Raw genomic sequence first — 14,405 nt, 5'->3', positions numbered from 1 at the left:
CCTACTGGGTTTTACTTAACTTGACCGTTGACAGTACATAAATAAATATAAGTGACTTATTTCGCTTTAGGAATTTAGTGCTACTTTTCTATTATATAAAATGTAATCCGATGTTTCTGAAAAGTAAAATAACTAGCAAAGGCTCCAGTAAAAGGACACCTGTATTTTTTGTTGCTTTTTTTTTTTTTATAACATGGTGTTAAAGTGAGAACACGTAAATGTTTTGTACCTGCTCCTTGTTTTAGTCTCTCAGCCAGTGGATTTGCTGTGGTGGAAACCTCTGGAGCTTCCTCATTCAGATCTATATTAATATAGAGACAGGAGAAGTCATCCCTTTTGTTGTGGCATTGGTACTAAAAATCGAGTCTGGGGACCCTTAGGAGTTCCTTTACTCCGTTATATAATAAATGTACACACATTGTTTTGGCATTCATTCATATTACCACACAGTATGGAAGCGACATTAACACAGCCAGTCTATCGCAAGGCTTTTAACATTGGCCAACAACCGCTATACAGAATTTTACTATTGTTACTGACATGATAATATGAAATGAAAAACATATTTAAAAACATATCTAAATGGTGAAAGGGTTTGAGCTGCAAATACTGTATTTCCATCTGTTCTAATTTAAAAGTACAGACCTGTAGTAGGGATGAGCAATTTGCAGGGCAGGGCCAGTGGTGTGATGGCATGTTGGTAAACCAAAGCAGACAGACAGCCTTCCAGAAAACAGAACACACAGTCAAAAACAAGCCCACATTCGTCTCAAATAGTTATCTCATCCAGTATAAATCACTTCGTTAATCTGTATGACAAATAGAAGTCACTCTCAATCCAGTTAGTTTAGATCATGCACAGTATTAAGTGAATGTTGCTGTCTCCAGTATGAAATGTACCAGTATTTGTTACAGTAGAGCTTGACGTCCTCCATGAACTGATAGCTTAGTACACTGGCTTACAGTCTAAAGTGGGTCTCTGTATCGCTTGTTCTTGATTATGGCACAGGGGTTGTTACATCTCATCCTGTGTATCTGCATGTTGTGTATTGAATATCTGCCCTGTACCCTTACACTTTTTTTGGGGGGGGGGGGATTTTTTCCCCTTTTCCTCCCCAATTGTATCCGGCCAATTACCCCACTCTTCCGAGCCGTCCCGGTCTCTGCTCCACCCCCTCTGCCGATCCGGAGAGGGCTGCAGACTACCACATGCCTCCTCCGAAACATGTGGAGTCGCCAGCCGCTTCTTTTCACCTGACAGTGAGGAGTTTCGCCAGGGAGATGTAGCGCGTGGGAGGATCACGCTATTCCCCCCAGTTCCCCCTCCCCCCCAAACAGGCGCCCTGACCAACCAGAGGAGGTGCTAGTACAGCGACCAGGACACATACCCACATCCGACTTCTCACCTGCAGACACGGCTAATTGTGTCTGTAGGGACGCCCAACCAAGCCAACCCGGGGATTTGAACTGGCAATCCCATGTTGGTAGGCAACGGAATAGACAGCTATGCTACCCAGACACCCCCGCCCCCGTTCCCTTACACTGAATGCATGCTGTGTTGTCACCTGTGTTTTAGCTGTTAGTACTGTGCGTACTTGTGTGACTGTCACCAGGACACATCCTGCACATTCGTTGTGCTTCACAATTAAGTGATTCTGAATGTAAACACTTCAGCCTAAATTTAGGCTTGCACAGCGCTATTAAAAGCTTATTACCACTTTAGCATCCTGTTCATTGCCCTGTGTTTAAAGCGTAATTGGTAACAAAATGTCTTACACATTGGTCCATCTGGTTCTCTTCCTGCCAAAAGACCTATCGTTCTCCTGCTGCACTTGACTCATCTTGACTGTGTGAAATTGTCACGTCTTAGGACGCGGGAACGACTGCTAATAGGGGGAAAAACAGAGCCAATCCCTGTTTTTCACTGTGGGAGAAGGATTCTAATGTGGCTACGATGTGTTGTTAATTGTTACATACTGTTACTTTTTCTAAGGATGGAGTACACCCATAACTGCCCCGGTGGAGAGGAGATATGAAAGGGGAAGGTGGAAGAGGATAAACAACGATGAATCATAGATGACTATCTCAGCTAGACTGACTGACAGACCAAAGACAATGGAGGAATAAGAGGGTGAAAGGAAGAAAAAACACACACACACACACACACACACACACACACACACGCATGCATACATAGAGACAAATAAACAGAACCTTGAACATTCAGGGGCTCAGATGCACGCTATGGAGCCCCATGGTAAAATTAGCTGAGGGAGCATATGTTAGATGACTTTAACAAATGCTGTAATTACAGTGGGATTAGTCTTTTCAGAGCTTGGAAAAGAAACCGTCTTTGATAGACAGGCAGACAGGCAGACAGAAATGAACAGTGTTCCAGATTAGAAATGATGGTTTATGTCTGTGTTTACCTCCAATGGATCTCGCCCTCTCTATATATAAATGTGTGTATATTTGTGTGTGTGTGCGTGTGTGTTGATGTAGCACATGATCTTGCAGACATGGGGAAAGGCTGAAAGCGAGATATTACTAACCAAAGTAAGGCTCGTTGGGACATCCCTTCAGCTTCACTCCTTTTGGACTGCTCTCAATAAGGAAATGTCTCACCAGCTCATTGTTGATGTCACCAGCTAGCAAACCATACAAACACCAGAGAGAGAGAGAGAGAGAGAGAGAGAGAGAGAGAGAGAGAGAGAGAGAGAGAGAGAGAGAGAGAGAGAGAGAAGAAAGGAGAGACAGAGAAACACGTAAACAAGTGAGTTTAGACAGTACCGGGGTGATTACCATGCAGACATCACCTCATAGGTTTGGCGTTAGACGCAGTTGGCAACTGTTTGTTTCCATCCTACCTGGCATGAAAATGAGGGCAAAGATGGGCTTCAATTCTATGATCCAAGAATAAATTACTAATCTCTGACTGGATTCCCATGAAGTTTGGAAGCCAACAGTTAGAAAGATAAGATGTTATGAACTTAATCTGTCAAACACAAGCCCAAAATGGTTATCTCTGTTAGCATATGGCATTAGGTCAGAATACTGATAGCCAAATGGATCAAAGAGCAAAGCGGTCATTTAAGGTCATATTCATATTTCAATACCATTTAAATTTTAAGCATTCGTTTTACACCCCCCCCTTTTATTTTTCCTCCCCAATTGTATCTGGCCAACTAACCTACTCTTCCAAGCCATCCCGGTTGCTGCTCCACCCACCTCTGCCGATCCGGGGAGGGCTGCAGACTACCACATGCCTCCTCCAATGCATGTGGAGTCGCCAGCCGCTTCTTTTCATCTGACAGTGAGGAGTTTTGCCAGGGGACATAGCACGTGGGAGGATCACGCTATCCCCCCCCCCCCCCGAACAGGCGCCCCGACCCAATGTGCAGCAACCAGGACACATACCCACGGCCAGTTGTGTCTGTAGGGACGCCCGACCAAGCCGGAGGTAACACAGGGATTCGAACCACCGATCCCCGTGTTGGTAGGCCATTTTACACTCTGATCAAGCGTGCTTCATCCACATCACAAGCAAGCAAAAGTAAGGGGTGAAGGTGCAACACCCATAGTACATAGAAGACTGCAGGGACAAATGTCCCCGTGTCAGTTTATATGTATAATTAAGCAGTGTATTGTAAAAATATGTGACATAAAATATTTTCGTTTTTTATTTGTTTTAAGACATAAACTTATAATGCATTGGGCTTACATGAACACACAGTAGAAACTACAGCCACCTAAAATAAAGAATAACTGCCTTGAATATTTCATGACCTACCTTTTTTGGTCTGCTGCACTGATGGTGGTGGAGAGGCAACTTTCATGGCCAAGCCGTAGGCCCCTCTGAAGGAGTGACTGTCCCGAATTACGAAGGCCCCAGGCTCTCTCTCTTTCAGCAGGCTGATAGCTGCAAACACAGTTTAGATGTGCTGTTAGTTTAGAACAAGTCATCTCATATTATTTTTTGGGGGATGGGGTGGGGGGGGGCATGGAAAGGTTATGTTTTCATACAGTTGGGGATCCATCCATCCATTATCCAAACTACTTACTCTGCTCTCAGGGTCGCGGGGTTGCTGCAGCCTATCCCAGCAGTGATTAAGAGGGCAGGCAGGGAGACACCCTGGACAGGCCGCCAGGCCATCACAGGGCAAGCAAACACACACACACACACACACACACACACACACACACACACACACACACACACACACACACACACACACACACACACACACACACACACACACACACACACACACACACACACATTCACACCTAGGAACAATTTAGTATGGCTGATTCACCTGACCTACATGTCTCTGGACTGTGGAAGGTAACCCACGCAGACACAGGGAGAACATGCAAACTCCACACAGAGGGTGACCCGGGATGACCCCCAAGGTTGGACTACCCCAGGGCTCGAACCCAGGACCTCCTTGCTGTGAGGTAGCCGCACTAATCCCTGCGCCACCGTGCTGCCACAGTTGGAGGTATTAAACTTATTTAATATGGAGCCCTGACCTAATTGCTTTACAGGTAACTTATCCTGGGAACCACATTTGTTCGAACATAGTTAGGCCCTTGGTATGTTGGTACCTGCTGGAAGAAGGCCCAAAAACTATTTAAGGGCTCTGACTGATTAAGGTTGTCATGTAATATTTTCAATACATTACACACTTTTAGCATAAATGTAATGCAGCCACCCCATTGTTTTTAAAAAAAAAAAAGTTTTGGATCTATTACTAGCAGTCAATTCAATGTCTCAGCCTTTCCACATGTGACCGTTAAAGGACAGAAGATGAATGAGACGAACAGAAAATTCCGATGTTTCTTAACTCTCTACATATGGTGTGGCTTTCCTGGCTTTCCCTCTAAAAGTGCATGGTGCTATGTAAAAACTGCTGGTGTGTGTGTGATGTCATTGCAGTTGAGCATGTGCTTGTGTTTAGGATGAACTAATCCAATCCGGACCATGAGCAAAACCAGATGGGAGGGCAAACGACTTCTGACCTCACATTCAAATGCATGAGTAGAGAGAACAATATGCACATATGCAAGCATGGCTATTTACATATGTGTGTATGTGCACGAGTGTTTCATGTGCCCCATTGCATATGGGCTTGTGTGTACAAGTGCTGACATCGGGGGATCCCTAGCCTTGTGCATGTTACATTACATCCAATTTTCACCGTGACAAACTCAGCAGAAAGGTCAAGGTCTAAGAATGCTATGCGCCCGAGACTTCCCCAGCAAGACTTGAGGGCTAAACGTCAAAGATAATATCTAACTCAAACTTATATTACCTTCTCTCTCACATCAGCGAAATTCTGCCATAACATGATGACTTGTCTCTAAGATGCTTTATTCTAATTGTCTAAAAGGTGAAGAACACATTTGATTGTCCTTTATGACCACTACTACCTAGCTGGCATATAAGTAGTATAAAGCTAATAATGCAAAATATCTCCATGCTCCATCTGACACGAGTGTGGTTTATCATATGGCAATAAAAGTGTGTACAAGATTGTTGAGGGTAATTAAAGAAAATAGTTTTGGCCCACTGAGATGTGCACCGTCTCTTCTCACCTTGCTCCCGGGAGATGTCTGGCTTGTACCAGAACTTGGACGTGTCTTGGACAAACTTGACATTCAGTCTGGTCTCTGGACTTCCATCTTGAAGAGGGAAGTAAAAAATGTCAGCATCAGAGAAACACCCTGCTCAGTCTCTACAGCTGGTTTATGCTGTGAGCGATGGCTGCACAGGTTTAAATGTGGGCTGAATGTGACAGGCATGATACTAGAGATCAGTTAGAGTGACATAAATACAGAACACAACCATACATACAAATACTATATCTGGAAGCTCTGATATACCCTTTTTCGACTGATGAGTACAGGGTGCACTTCAATGTACTGCCCCACTGACTGAGGTAGACTAGTAGACTGATGAAATCACGGTAAATGGGCAAAAGTGTGCTAGTTGTGTATTTTGAAGCTGACAGGAAAAAAAACTTTTTTTAAAACTCTTTATTGATTGTTTCAGGGTAAAAGGCCTTTTTTTTGAGTGTTACAGTTATTTTGGATCTTTTTTTCCCTTAACGTGAACTAAATTTTGGTTTTGGTTGCACAATGGCATATCAGTCTTGAATATAAACATACTATATCAATGTCCCTTCAAAATGATTTGATTCAGATCTGACCATGACCAGCATAAATTGATCACACACAGTCTGAAAATAGTGCCTAGGGACACTGACAAAGTCTGGTAACAGGCAAAAACACAGAATGCCCTGACCAGGGTAAAACCGTCCTGAACAAGAAGTTGTCGGCTTGTTCCCAGCTGACTGTGTGGTCCTGGTGACATAATAATAATAATAATAATACTTTTATTTATTTTTATTTATTTATTTTTATTTTATTACTTTATTGATCCCCGTGGGGAAATTCTTCCTCTGCATTTAACCCATCCAAGCTGTGTCGCTAGGAGCAGTGGGCAGCCGCCGCCGTGCAGCGCCCGGGGACCAAATCCAGTTCATCTTTCTGTTGCCTCGGTCAGGGGCACAGACAGGAGTATTAACCCTAACATGCATGTCTTTCTGATGGTGGGGGAAACCGGAGCACCCGGAGAGAAAATCCCACGCAGACACGGGGAGAACATGCAAAGTCCACACAGAAGGAACCTGGGAGGACCCCCCCCCCCCCAAGGTTGGACAACCCCGGGGTTTGAACCTAGGACCTTCTTGCTGTGAGGCGACAGTGCTAACCACTGCGCCACTGTACCGCCCCCTAATTTTATTTATATAGCACTTTTCTAAAACAATGTTACAAAGTGCCTCACAAAAAAAAAACAAAAAACCCAGATAAAACCAGACAAGGCAAGAATAAGAGTAAGATCAAATAAGAGTAAAAACAAAAACAATAAAAATAAAACAAATATCAAACATTTGTAAAAGCTTTCATAAAAAGAAAAGTTTTGAGACGAGATTTAAAAGAAGCTCGAGACTTAGTTTGTCTTGGCTCAGCAGGAAGAGAGGTCCATAGTGTGGGGGCTCGAACAGCAAAAGCCCGATCACCCTTTGTAACCAACTGAGACCTGGGAATAACTAGCATATTAGCGGTTGTTGTGTTCAAATGAACTCTAAAGGCACACCACGGATGGTGAGATGGTTGCCAGCACACTGTGCTAAAAGCCAAGTCATGCCCCCACTATCTCACCCGCCAAGCATCTGGAACAGGCAGCTCAAAAAGGAAAGAGGAACACGGACAAACATAGAGCCCTTCCAATAAATGTGGAAGAAAAAGGTCAGGCTAGTGTATCTTTACCTCCGCACAATTAAGTAAAACAAATGCTGACTTCGTGATCTTGCCCATGGTACATATGTACATTGAGCATTGTATTTACACTTATTTCAGCTAATCTCAGTTTAATTGTTGGTATTCTGTATTTATTTTTAATTAATATTTCAAATGCTTTAAAATGTCTCTCTCAGTCTTGGGAATTACACATATGGTTCCTACTTAATAAGTAAGTCCCGTCGTATCTTCTTACCTGGCATATTGAACTTGGAGAAGTCAGGGAGTGTGTGGAAATAGCTGGGTGTGCTGCCTCCGCTTGACACTGGGGACGACATCTTTCCATTTAGCGTCCCATAAGACAGAGCCCCATTTGGCCTCTCGCCACTCGACATGCGCCTCTTTTCGGGAAGCTGGGGCTGGGAGCCAGGGCCTGGGCTACCCTGCCGGAATGCTGCGCCAATAGTCATCAAACCACTGTCCAGGAAGCCTGCAGGGGACACTGGGAAAGAGGGAGTGGGGGGTCCTTGGTAGCCTGAGGAGCTGCTCTGCCGTGAAAGATTCCCGTGCCTCTCGTCTGGGGTGGTGTAACCACTGTGCATAGGGTGCCGATCCAAACTGGGACTCCTCTGGAACACCTGTGATGCTGACGGGTGGCGGGCTAAAACCGGACTGCCCTGGTGGGTCATGGACGGCTGATGGCTGAGCACAGGGCTGCCCTGCAGAGGCTGGCCCAGGGACGCCTCTCTGCTGAGGACAGGGCTCCGCTGAGATCCCTGTCCTAGAGAGGTTTGTCTGCTCAGAGATGGACTGTTCTGGGCTCCTTGAGATGGACGACAGCCAAGGATGGGACTGCCACTGAGACCCGGGATTCCCACCTCCAAACCATTAGCTGGTGATGTTTGCCGACCCATGATGGGGCTGCCCTGACCAGCGCTCGAACGTTGCTGAAGGACGGGGCTGTGAGCGGAGTTGAGGACAGTTGTCCGATGCAACGTGTGTGGACCTCCGTAACCCAGCATGGTCTGGGGAGGTTCTGGCGAGGGTGGGCTGGGGTCTGAAGCCATGTAGCTTCCTAGGCTGCTGGGGCCAAGATAGGAGACAGCAGGGTTGGTGGTGCCAAGGTAGGAGACAGTAGGGTTGGTGGTGCCAAGGTAGGAGGATGCTGTAGAGCTGGAGTCCAAGTAGGAGGGGGTGGGGGTGCTGTTTGCTTGGTAGGAAGGGGTGGGGGTGGGATAGGCACTCTCCGATGGCTGAGAGCGGAAGCCGGAATCAGTAGTGGGTTGGGACGGAGTGCTAACGCTGCTCTCGGCTAAAGGCTGGTCACTAGAGGAAAAGTGAGGTAAAGAGGAAAGATGACTATCAAATCTATAGATAGCTTTAACTGTTTGGCTTTTTGTCGTGAAAGTAAAATTAAATTTAACAATAATATGGTGCACTAAAACTCCAGGAGCTAAGCAGTGGTGAAAGCAAAGTAAATGCTTGTCTTCCACATGAAAAGTCCTATTTCGTGTTTCATGGTACTGGTACAGTGGTTTTGTGTGAGGAAGCAGTTCGAGCATTCATGAATCAAACACCCTGAGCAGGATGAGCACTCTGAAGGCCACATTTTGATAGTGTGATTGGTAAGGAAAGATCTAAGCTAAGAACTGGAACATCATTGATCTGTGGTACATTTTACACAGTAAAGTAACCCCTGAGATGGCTGTGCCTGTGCCAAGAATCATAAAAGTCAAATGTCACAAAAGTGTGTCAGTCCTACAAGCTGATGCTTTATATGAAAGCAATTTTGTTTCAAATTTATACTTTTTGTGTACTTTATCACCTGATGAATATTTCTCTTCAAGCAAAACAACATGATTTATTCTTGACATTGAATCTTGGTGCTCGGGTCAAAAAATCACCACAAAATCAGTTTGCTTGACCCACCCCTGTGAACTCTGGATGGGACTGCTGCTGGACAGTGGTGGGTTCAGAGCATGGGAATGGGTAGAAGATGGACTTGGGCTTCTCTGTGTGCCAAAAGCCTCTCCTGGTGGGCTGAGGCTGCGAGGTGAAGTGGATGGCTCGCCTCCTGCCACTGCTGACCTGGCCACAGACTCCACATAGCTTCTTGGTGCTGCACAAGAAATAAAAAAATACACTTTCCATATGAAATACATAATAAAGATTATATACATTTCATGTTATAATGCTGCAGTGCATCATGTCTTATGCTTTGGTATTTCTTTTCTGATGGCTTCCGCATATAACGCAAAAAGAAATTCCTAACAGATGTATGTATAATCATCATCTTTAATGTAAACAAACAGAAATGTAACTTCTCTTTCACGGTTTACATATTAAAACAGCAACATCTTTGTTTCTATATTTGAAGTATTTTTGTTTTTTACTAGTAACCTATCCACTTGTCTTTCCTGCACTGTAGTATAAGGATGCATATAATGCATGTATAATGCAATTAAAGAGAGGAGTCCTTGTAGGTTTATTGTAATGGATGAGTAACGGGGATTATTTCTCTGAATTGTGTTATCATTTACAACTCGGCAAGAGAAAAATCAACCTTTGGCTGTTTGGAGGTTAACAGTGGAAAGAAACACCACTGATGATTGATCATCTTGAATGTCTGCCAAAGGAAGCTAAAGGGACTTTAATCAACAATGATTGTTACTAATGGTTTAGAAATAGACAGAAATATTTTATTTCTATGCAATGAAAAGTTACCTTATATAAGTGATTCATTCAGCATTCACCTAGCATTATTTAAACACCCAGTTTTTAAGGCCCTTGGGGGACTTTAGAAGACTTCAGATTTGCACAATTACATCCTGAATCGGAGAGACCGTGGTCCAACTCATGAGCTGCACACTATAAACTCGAGTGAGTCCAGTTGCTTTGAGTGTATCATCTCAAAGGCTTCCCTGTAAGACAGCTTTTTTTAGTTTAGTGATGTGCTGTAGGGCCAGCGCTAATGAAACCCATCTGGTCTCTGGCATCCCGGTGCTGTCTGCAGTGTTCAACGTACAGTCTAACGAGGAGGTGGCCCGTTACATCTAGGCAACTGAACAATGTCCTCCTCAAATTAGTTTTCCACCATTTGTCACAAGGTCTTACATAAGTTTACAGGCGTAAAAGCACAAGATAACAACTTGTGCTTGTTGTGAAACACATCTGCGTTTCGAATAAAGCAACGTTTGACAAACTGAGTCATCAATTTCAGGGAGCTTTATTATTTTCTTTTCGGAAACAGGATTTATACCGTTGTGAAATGAAACTGTTTCAAGTGCTCTCGAGGTTTTCTCCATTGTAGGATATGCCCTCAAGGTTTTTATGTATTATTTATTATAACTAATTGATGTTTACTTTGGTTTGAAAACACAATAAATCCCATGGTTATGAAGTGGGGATGACTCTTATAATACAAAGGAACTGATCACAGCGGGACGCTGAAAAATAAATGGTAAAAGAATGCGTTTGATTGGTGCTGCTACACATGAAATATGGAGGAAAACTCAACACAGGTTGGAGATGGATGAATGAGACAAGACAAATAGGTCGGTGCTGATGTTGGATGGTGATGTGTGAATTGAAACTTCTGGACCCATCTTACCTTCCTCGCCCTCATTGCTCTCATCATCTGAGGAGCATCATTAAAAGGCATTGGGAGAAAAAGTAGAGAACAGGGAGCAAAGTAGAGAGGTAAAGTAAGAGAACTGGAGAGCAAAGAAACTGGAAAGTGAGAATGCACTTCTTGTGCTGTATTCATTAATGTACTGCTATCACAGAGAGGTCGAGAGTGACTGGGTGTGTCTTCTTGTATTACTAAGCAGTACTATTAGAACAGCAACACTTAAGTTAATTATAACTACTTCAGTGATATGTGCTGGTGTGAGTACAGGGGCTCACACACGTGTGTGTGTGTGTGTGTGATTTACAGTCACATGGCAAACAACCTCCCATTGTTTAGCACAAGAGGCATCAGATCACGGCAGTCATTAGATCTCAGCTCATCCGCCTCCAGTAAGGGCACGTGTTAGTTACAGGACTTGATCAAAATACTTCACTGCACAAACAATATCGCTTAAGGTTAAGCGTTCCCATTTAGCCCACAAACCTCCAGACCACTTTGAAGACTGAATTAATATATAAACTTAAGGTGGGCCATATATCAAGCTGTTTATATGCAACCATAGCCACCCCGTGAAAACCACACAAGATGAGATAGCAGCTCAATTTACATGGCCTTAGTGTTTTTACTGAGAGGAGGAGGTTACAAGCTCATAAAATTAAAGAAGATGAGGACGTGTTCTGATATGCGTCAAGGTGTGTATTTTTAGTGATGGGGAAAACTTCCCCTCAGGGCTGCTGTTGCTATGCTAGATGGTAGTAGATATAAGGTTAAAATGAAAACTTGCGAAACAATTAACTCCAGTGTTATTGAAATGACCTTGGGCGTTCAAATCAATATTTTGTAAATATGTTTATTCTGAGGGGATGAACGAAAACAACCAAGGATTTACTCCATGGCATTATTAAAGAGACGCATTCTCGAGGTTAAAAGACACACATTTGAGGACTTTTCGAATGTTTTGTTTGAGATTTTGTACTTAAAATCAGACCCAAATCAACAGTCAGCTTAACTTTCCGTGTCTAAAAACCTTGAACACGGCATAATAAAATTTTCAACAACAATATTCACACACGTAGATGACTAATATTGTGTTTGCTATCCCTGCAGCGGCAGCTCCAAAATTTGTCTTGAAAACTTTTTTTTTGAGAGAGAGTTATCAAATCTAACTGGAATCGTCCAAGATATTGAAATAAATTGTTGTTTTAATGGGCCTAGAAGTATTCTAACCACAGACAGAGTTCATCCGAATCAGGTTTCGAAGGAAGGAGAATTACGGTTAAAAAAAACATCAATTCTTTTCTTCTCAATTAAAACAAACTGTTATGGAACGACATAACAGCTTGTTCAGTTTGACTTAAGGTCATAGAACAAGATTCCTGCATGGTGTGGCTGTGGTGTTGATAATTTGAGCCGTCAGGACCAACCTGAACCTGTTTGATTGAGGAGGATCTCCGCTGGGTTGTGGGGCTTCAGACCCAGGGCTGACAGTGGGGTCTTGGCCAATCCAGGAGGGGAGCGGCCTGAAGAAAAATGGACAAGTTACAACCAGATAGCAGCATAACGTCTTTATCGTCTTGACAGCTGTACCCTGTTTGGTTTTGTCTTTTTCTGCTCTAAAATCGAATTATTCCCTCTTCCAGGCTGCAAATATTTAGAGAAAATGTCATGTAGAATAACTTTAGCCAATCAGTGTTAAAGATATGGGGCATTTAAATATTTTGAATTTTAGTGATTTATCCATCACCGGACACGTCACATTTGAGGATAAGATTCATTCAGAGAAAGCTTAAAGCTGGCTTTTCTGCTTGGCTTCAAGGAAGAACTCAAACACTAGAAAGTCTGACATCGATAATATTGCCTCATTTTGTAGAAAATCAAGGCCAAATGTGGAAAATATGTCTGACAAGTCCAAAAAAACAAAAACAAAAAAACCCCCCACTGAAATTCAAAATGTTAAACTGCCCCTTTAATTTAAACATGGCTGACATCATTCTCAGCACACAGCGGTCGGCCACATGTAGATTTCACCTGAGGTTTCTCGTGTCGAAATGTTACGCGGTTGATATAATTCAAAAGTGTGAGCTAATGCACTCAGGTGCTGAACTGTCAAGACGAAATCAGCTAGTTAGATAAAACGACAAGTGAGCACACGTGATAAGGAACAGACACAGATCCATGTGGGAAAGGTGTGCCCATGCCTCATGCTCTGAGAAGGAAGGGGGCGCAAAACATGCATGTGTCCAATCACACCGTGACAAAACTCTGGTAGTGTTACACAGCCCAGGCTACCATTAGTAGAATGAGATGTGTACCACAGTCGCACAAACAAACAAGTCCACCTTTTAGCAGAGTCAGGTCAAAATTTGCTCAAGAGCTTAATTAGAAAAAGCAACAAAAAACCCCCCGAAGAATTCACATTCTCAATCTGGATCAGCAGGCACGCTCCATAAAATTGGACGATATACTTTTTTAAAGTTAATCAACATTTTCTATTTTTACATCACTTTTAAAATCCTTAGCTTTTAGTGCTTACTCCTGGGAGCTACAAGCTTTGGGTTATAAAATTAGTGCGCAACTACAACAACATTTTAACTTCCACCCCCCCTTTTTTTTTCTCCCCAATTCTACATTACCCCACTCTTCCGAGCTGTCCCAGCCGCTGCTCCACCCCCTCTGCCGATCCGGGGAGGGCTGCAGACTACCACATACCTCTTCCGATACATGTGGAGTTGCCAGCTGGTTCTTTTCACCTGACAGTGAGGAGTTTCACCAGGGGGACGTAGCATATGGGAGGATCACACTATTCCTCCCAGTCCCCCCCCCCCCCGAACAGGCGCCCTGACCGACCAGAGGAGGCGCTAGTGCAGCGACCAGGACACATACCCACATCCGGCTTCTCACCCGCAGACACAGCCAATTGTGTCTGTAGGGACGCCAGACCAAGCCGGAGGTAGCACGGGGATTCGAACCAGCAATCTCCATGTTGGTAGGCAATGGAATAGACCGCCACGCTACCCGGACGTCCCTTTTAACTTCTTTTGTGGTCAACTAAAATGTGACTAGGAGTCAAAGTAACAAGGTCTCTCTTTCAAAAAAAACAAAACAAAAAAAAACAAAAAACAGAATGCCACCGATGCCGCTCCTTTCTATGAACTTCAACTTTGACCTGGATTTGCTACATGCAGCAGACACCAGAGGAAAACAAACAAACAAACAAACAAACAAACAAACAAGGAGCGAGCGGACCGTGTAGTTACAAGAACCCTCAAGTATGGGTAAAACACATTCACAGCTAGAATTTAAAAACCTGGCCAATTACATTTACACAAACGCTAATAATTCTGACTGTGAATGGCGAACATAGCAACAGCGTCCATCATACTCCCAGGTTTGGTGTCTTGTAACAGCAAAGTCTACTCGTTTTTCCCTCCAATAAAGGCACAGCAAAAATCAAACATGTAAGTGCAAA

General features: G+C 43.7%; 1 protein-coding gene across 9 annotated transcripts in view; it reads right to left on the bottom strand.

Moving 5' to 3' along the window:
- The window catches only part of tns1b (tensin 1b), a 208,828-nt gene that overhangs the window by 10,042 nt on the left and 184,381 nt on the right, over positions 1–14,405 (bottom strand). For 8 of the 9 annotated variants that reach the window (XM_056289491.1, XM_056289488.1, XM_056289496.1 and 5 more), the window contains 8 exons: positions 12,361–12,456; positions 9,235–9,424; positions 7,562–8,631; positions 5,599–5,685; positions 3,791–3,919; positions 2,553–2,648; positions 646–723; positions 230–301 (listed from right to left, as the gene is read on the bottom strand). In XM_056289491.1, coding sequence (XP_056145466.1) covers positions 230–301; positions 646–723; positions 2,553–2,648; positions 3,791–3,919; positions 5,599–5,685; positions 7,562–8,631; positions 9,235–9,424; positions 12,361–12,456 — 1,818 coding nt within the window. Of the gene's footprint in view, positions 1–229; positions 302–645; positions 724–2,551; positions 2,651–3,790; positions 3,920–5,598; positions 5,686–7,561; positions 8,632–9,234; positions 9,425–12,360; positions 12,457–14,405 lie in introns of those variants that run through there. The other variant, XM_056289494.1, reaches the window with a different exon arrangement.

This window comes from Lampris incognitus, chromosome 11 (assembly GCF_029633865.1).
Source record: "Lampris incognitus isolate fLamInc1 chromosome 11, fLamInc1.hap2, whole genome shotgun sequence".
Lineage (NCBI taxonomy): Eukaryota > Metazoa > Chordata > Actinopteri > Lampriformes > Lampridae > Lampris > Lampris incognitus.
Note: the sequence above shows the minus strand (reverse complement) of the source record. Positions and strands in the feature narration are given on the sequence as shown.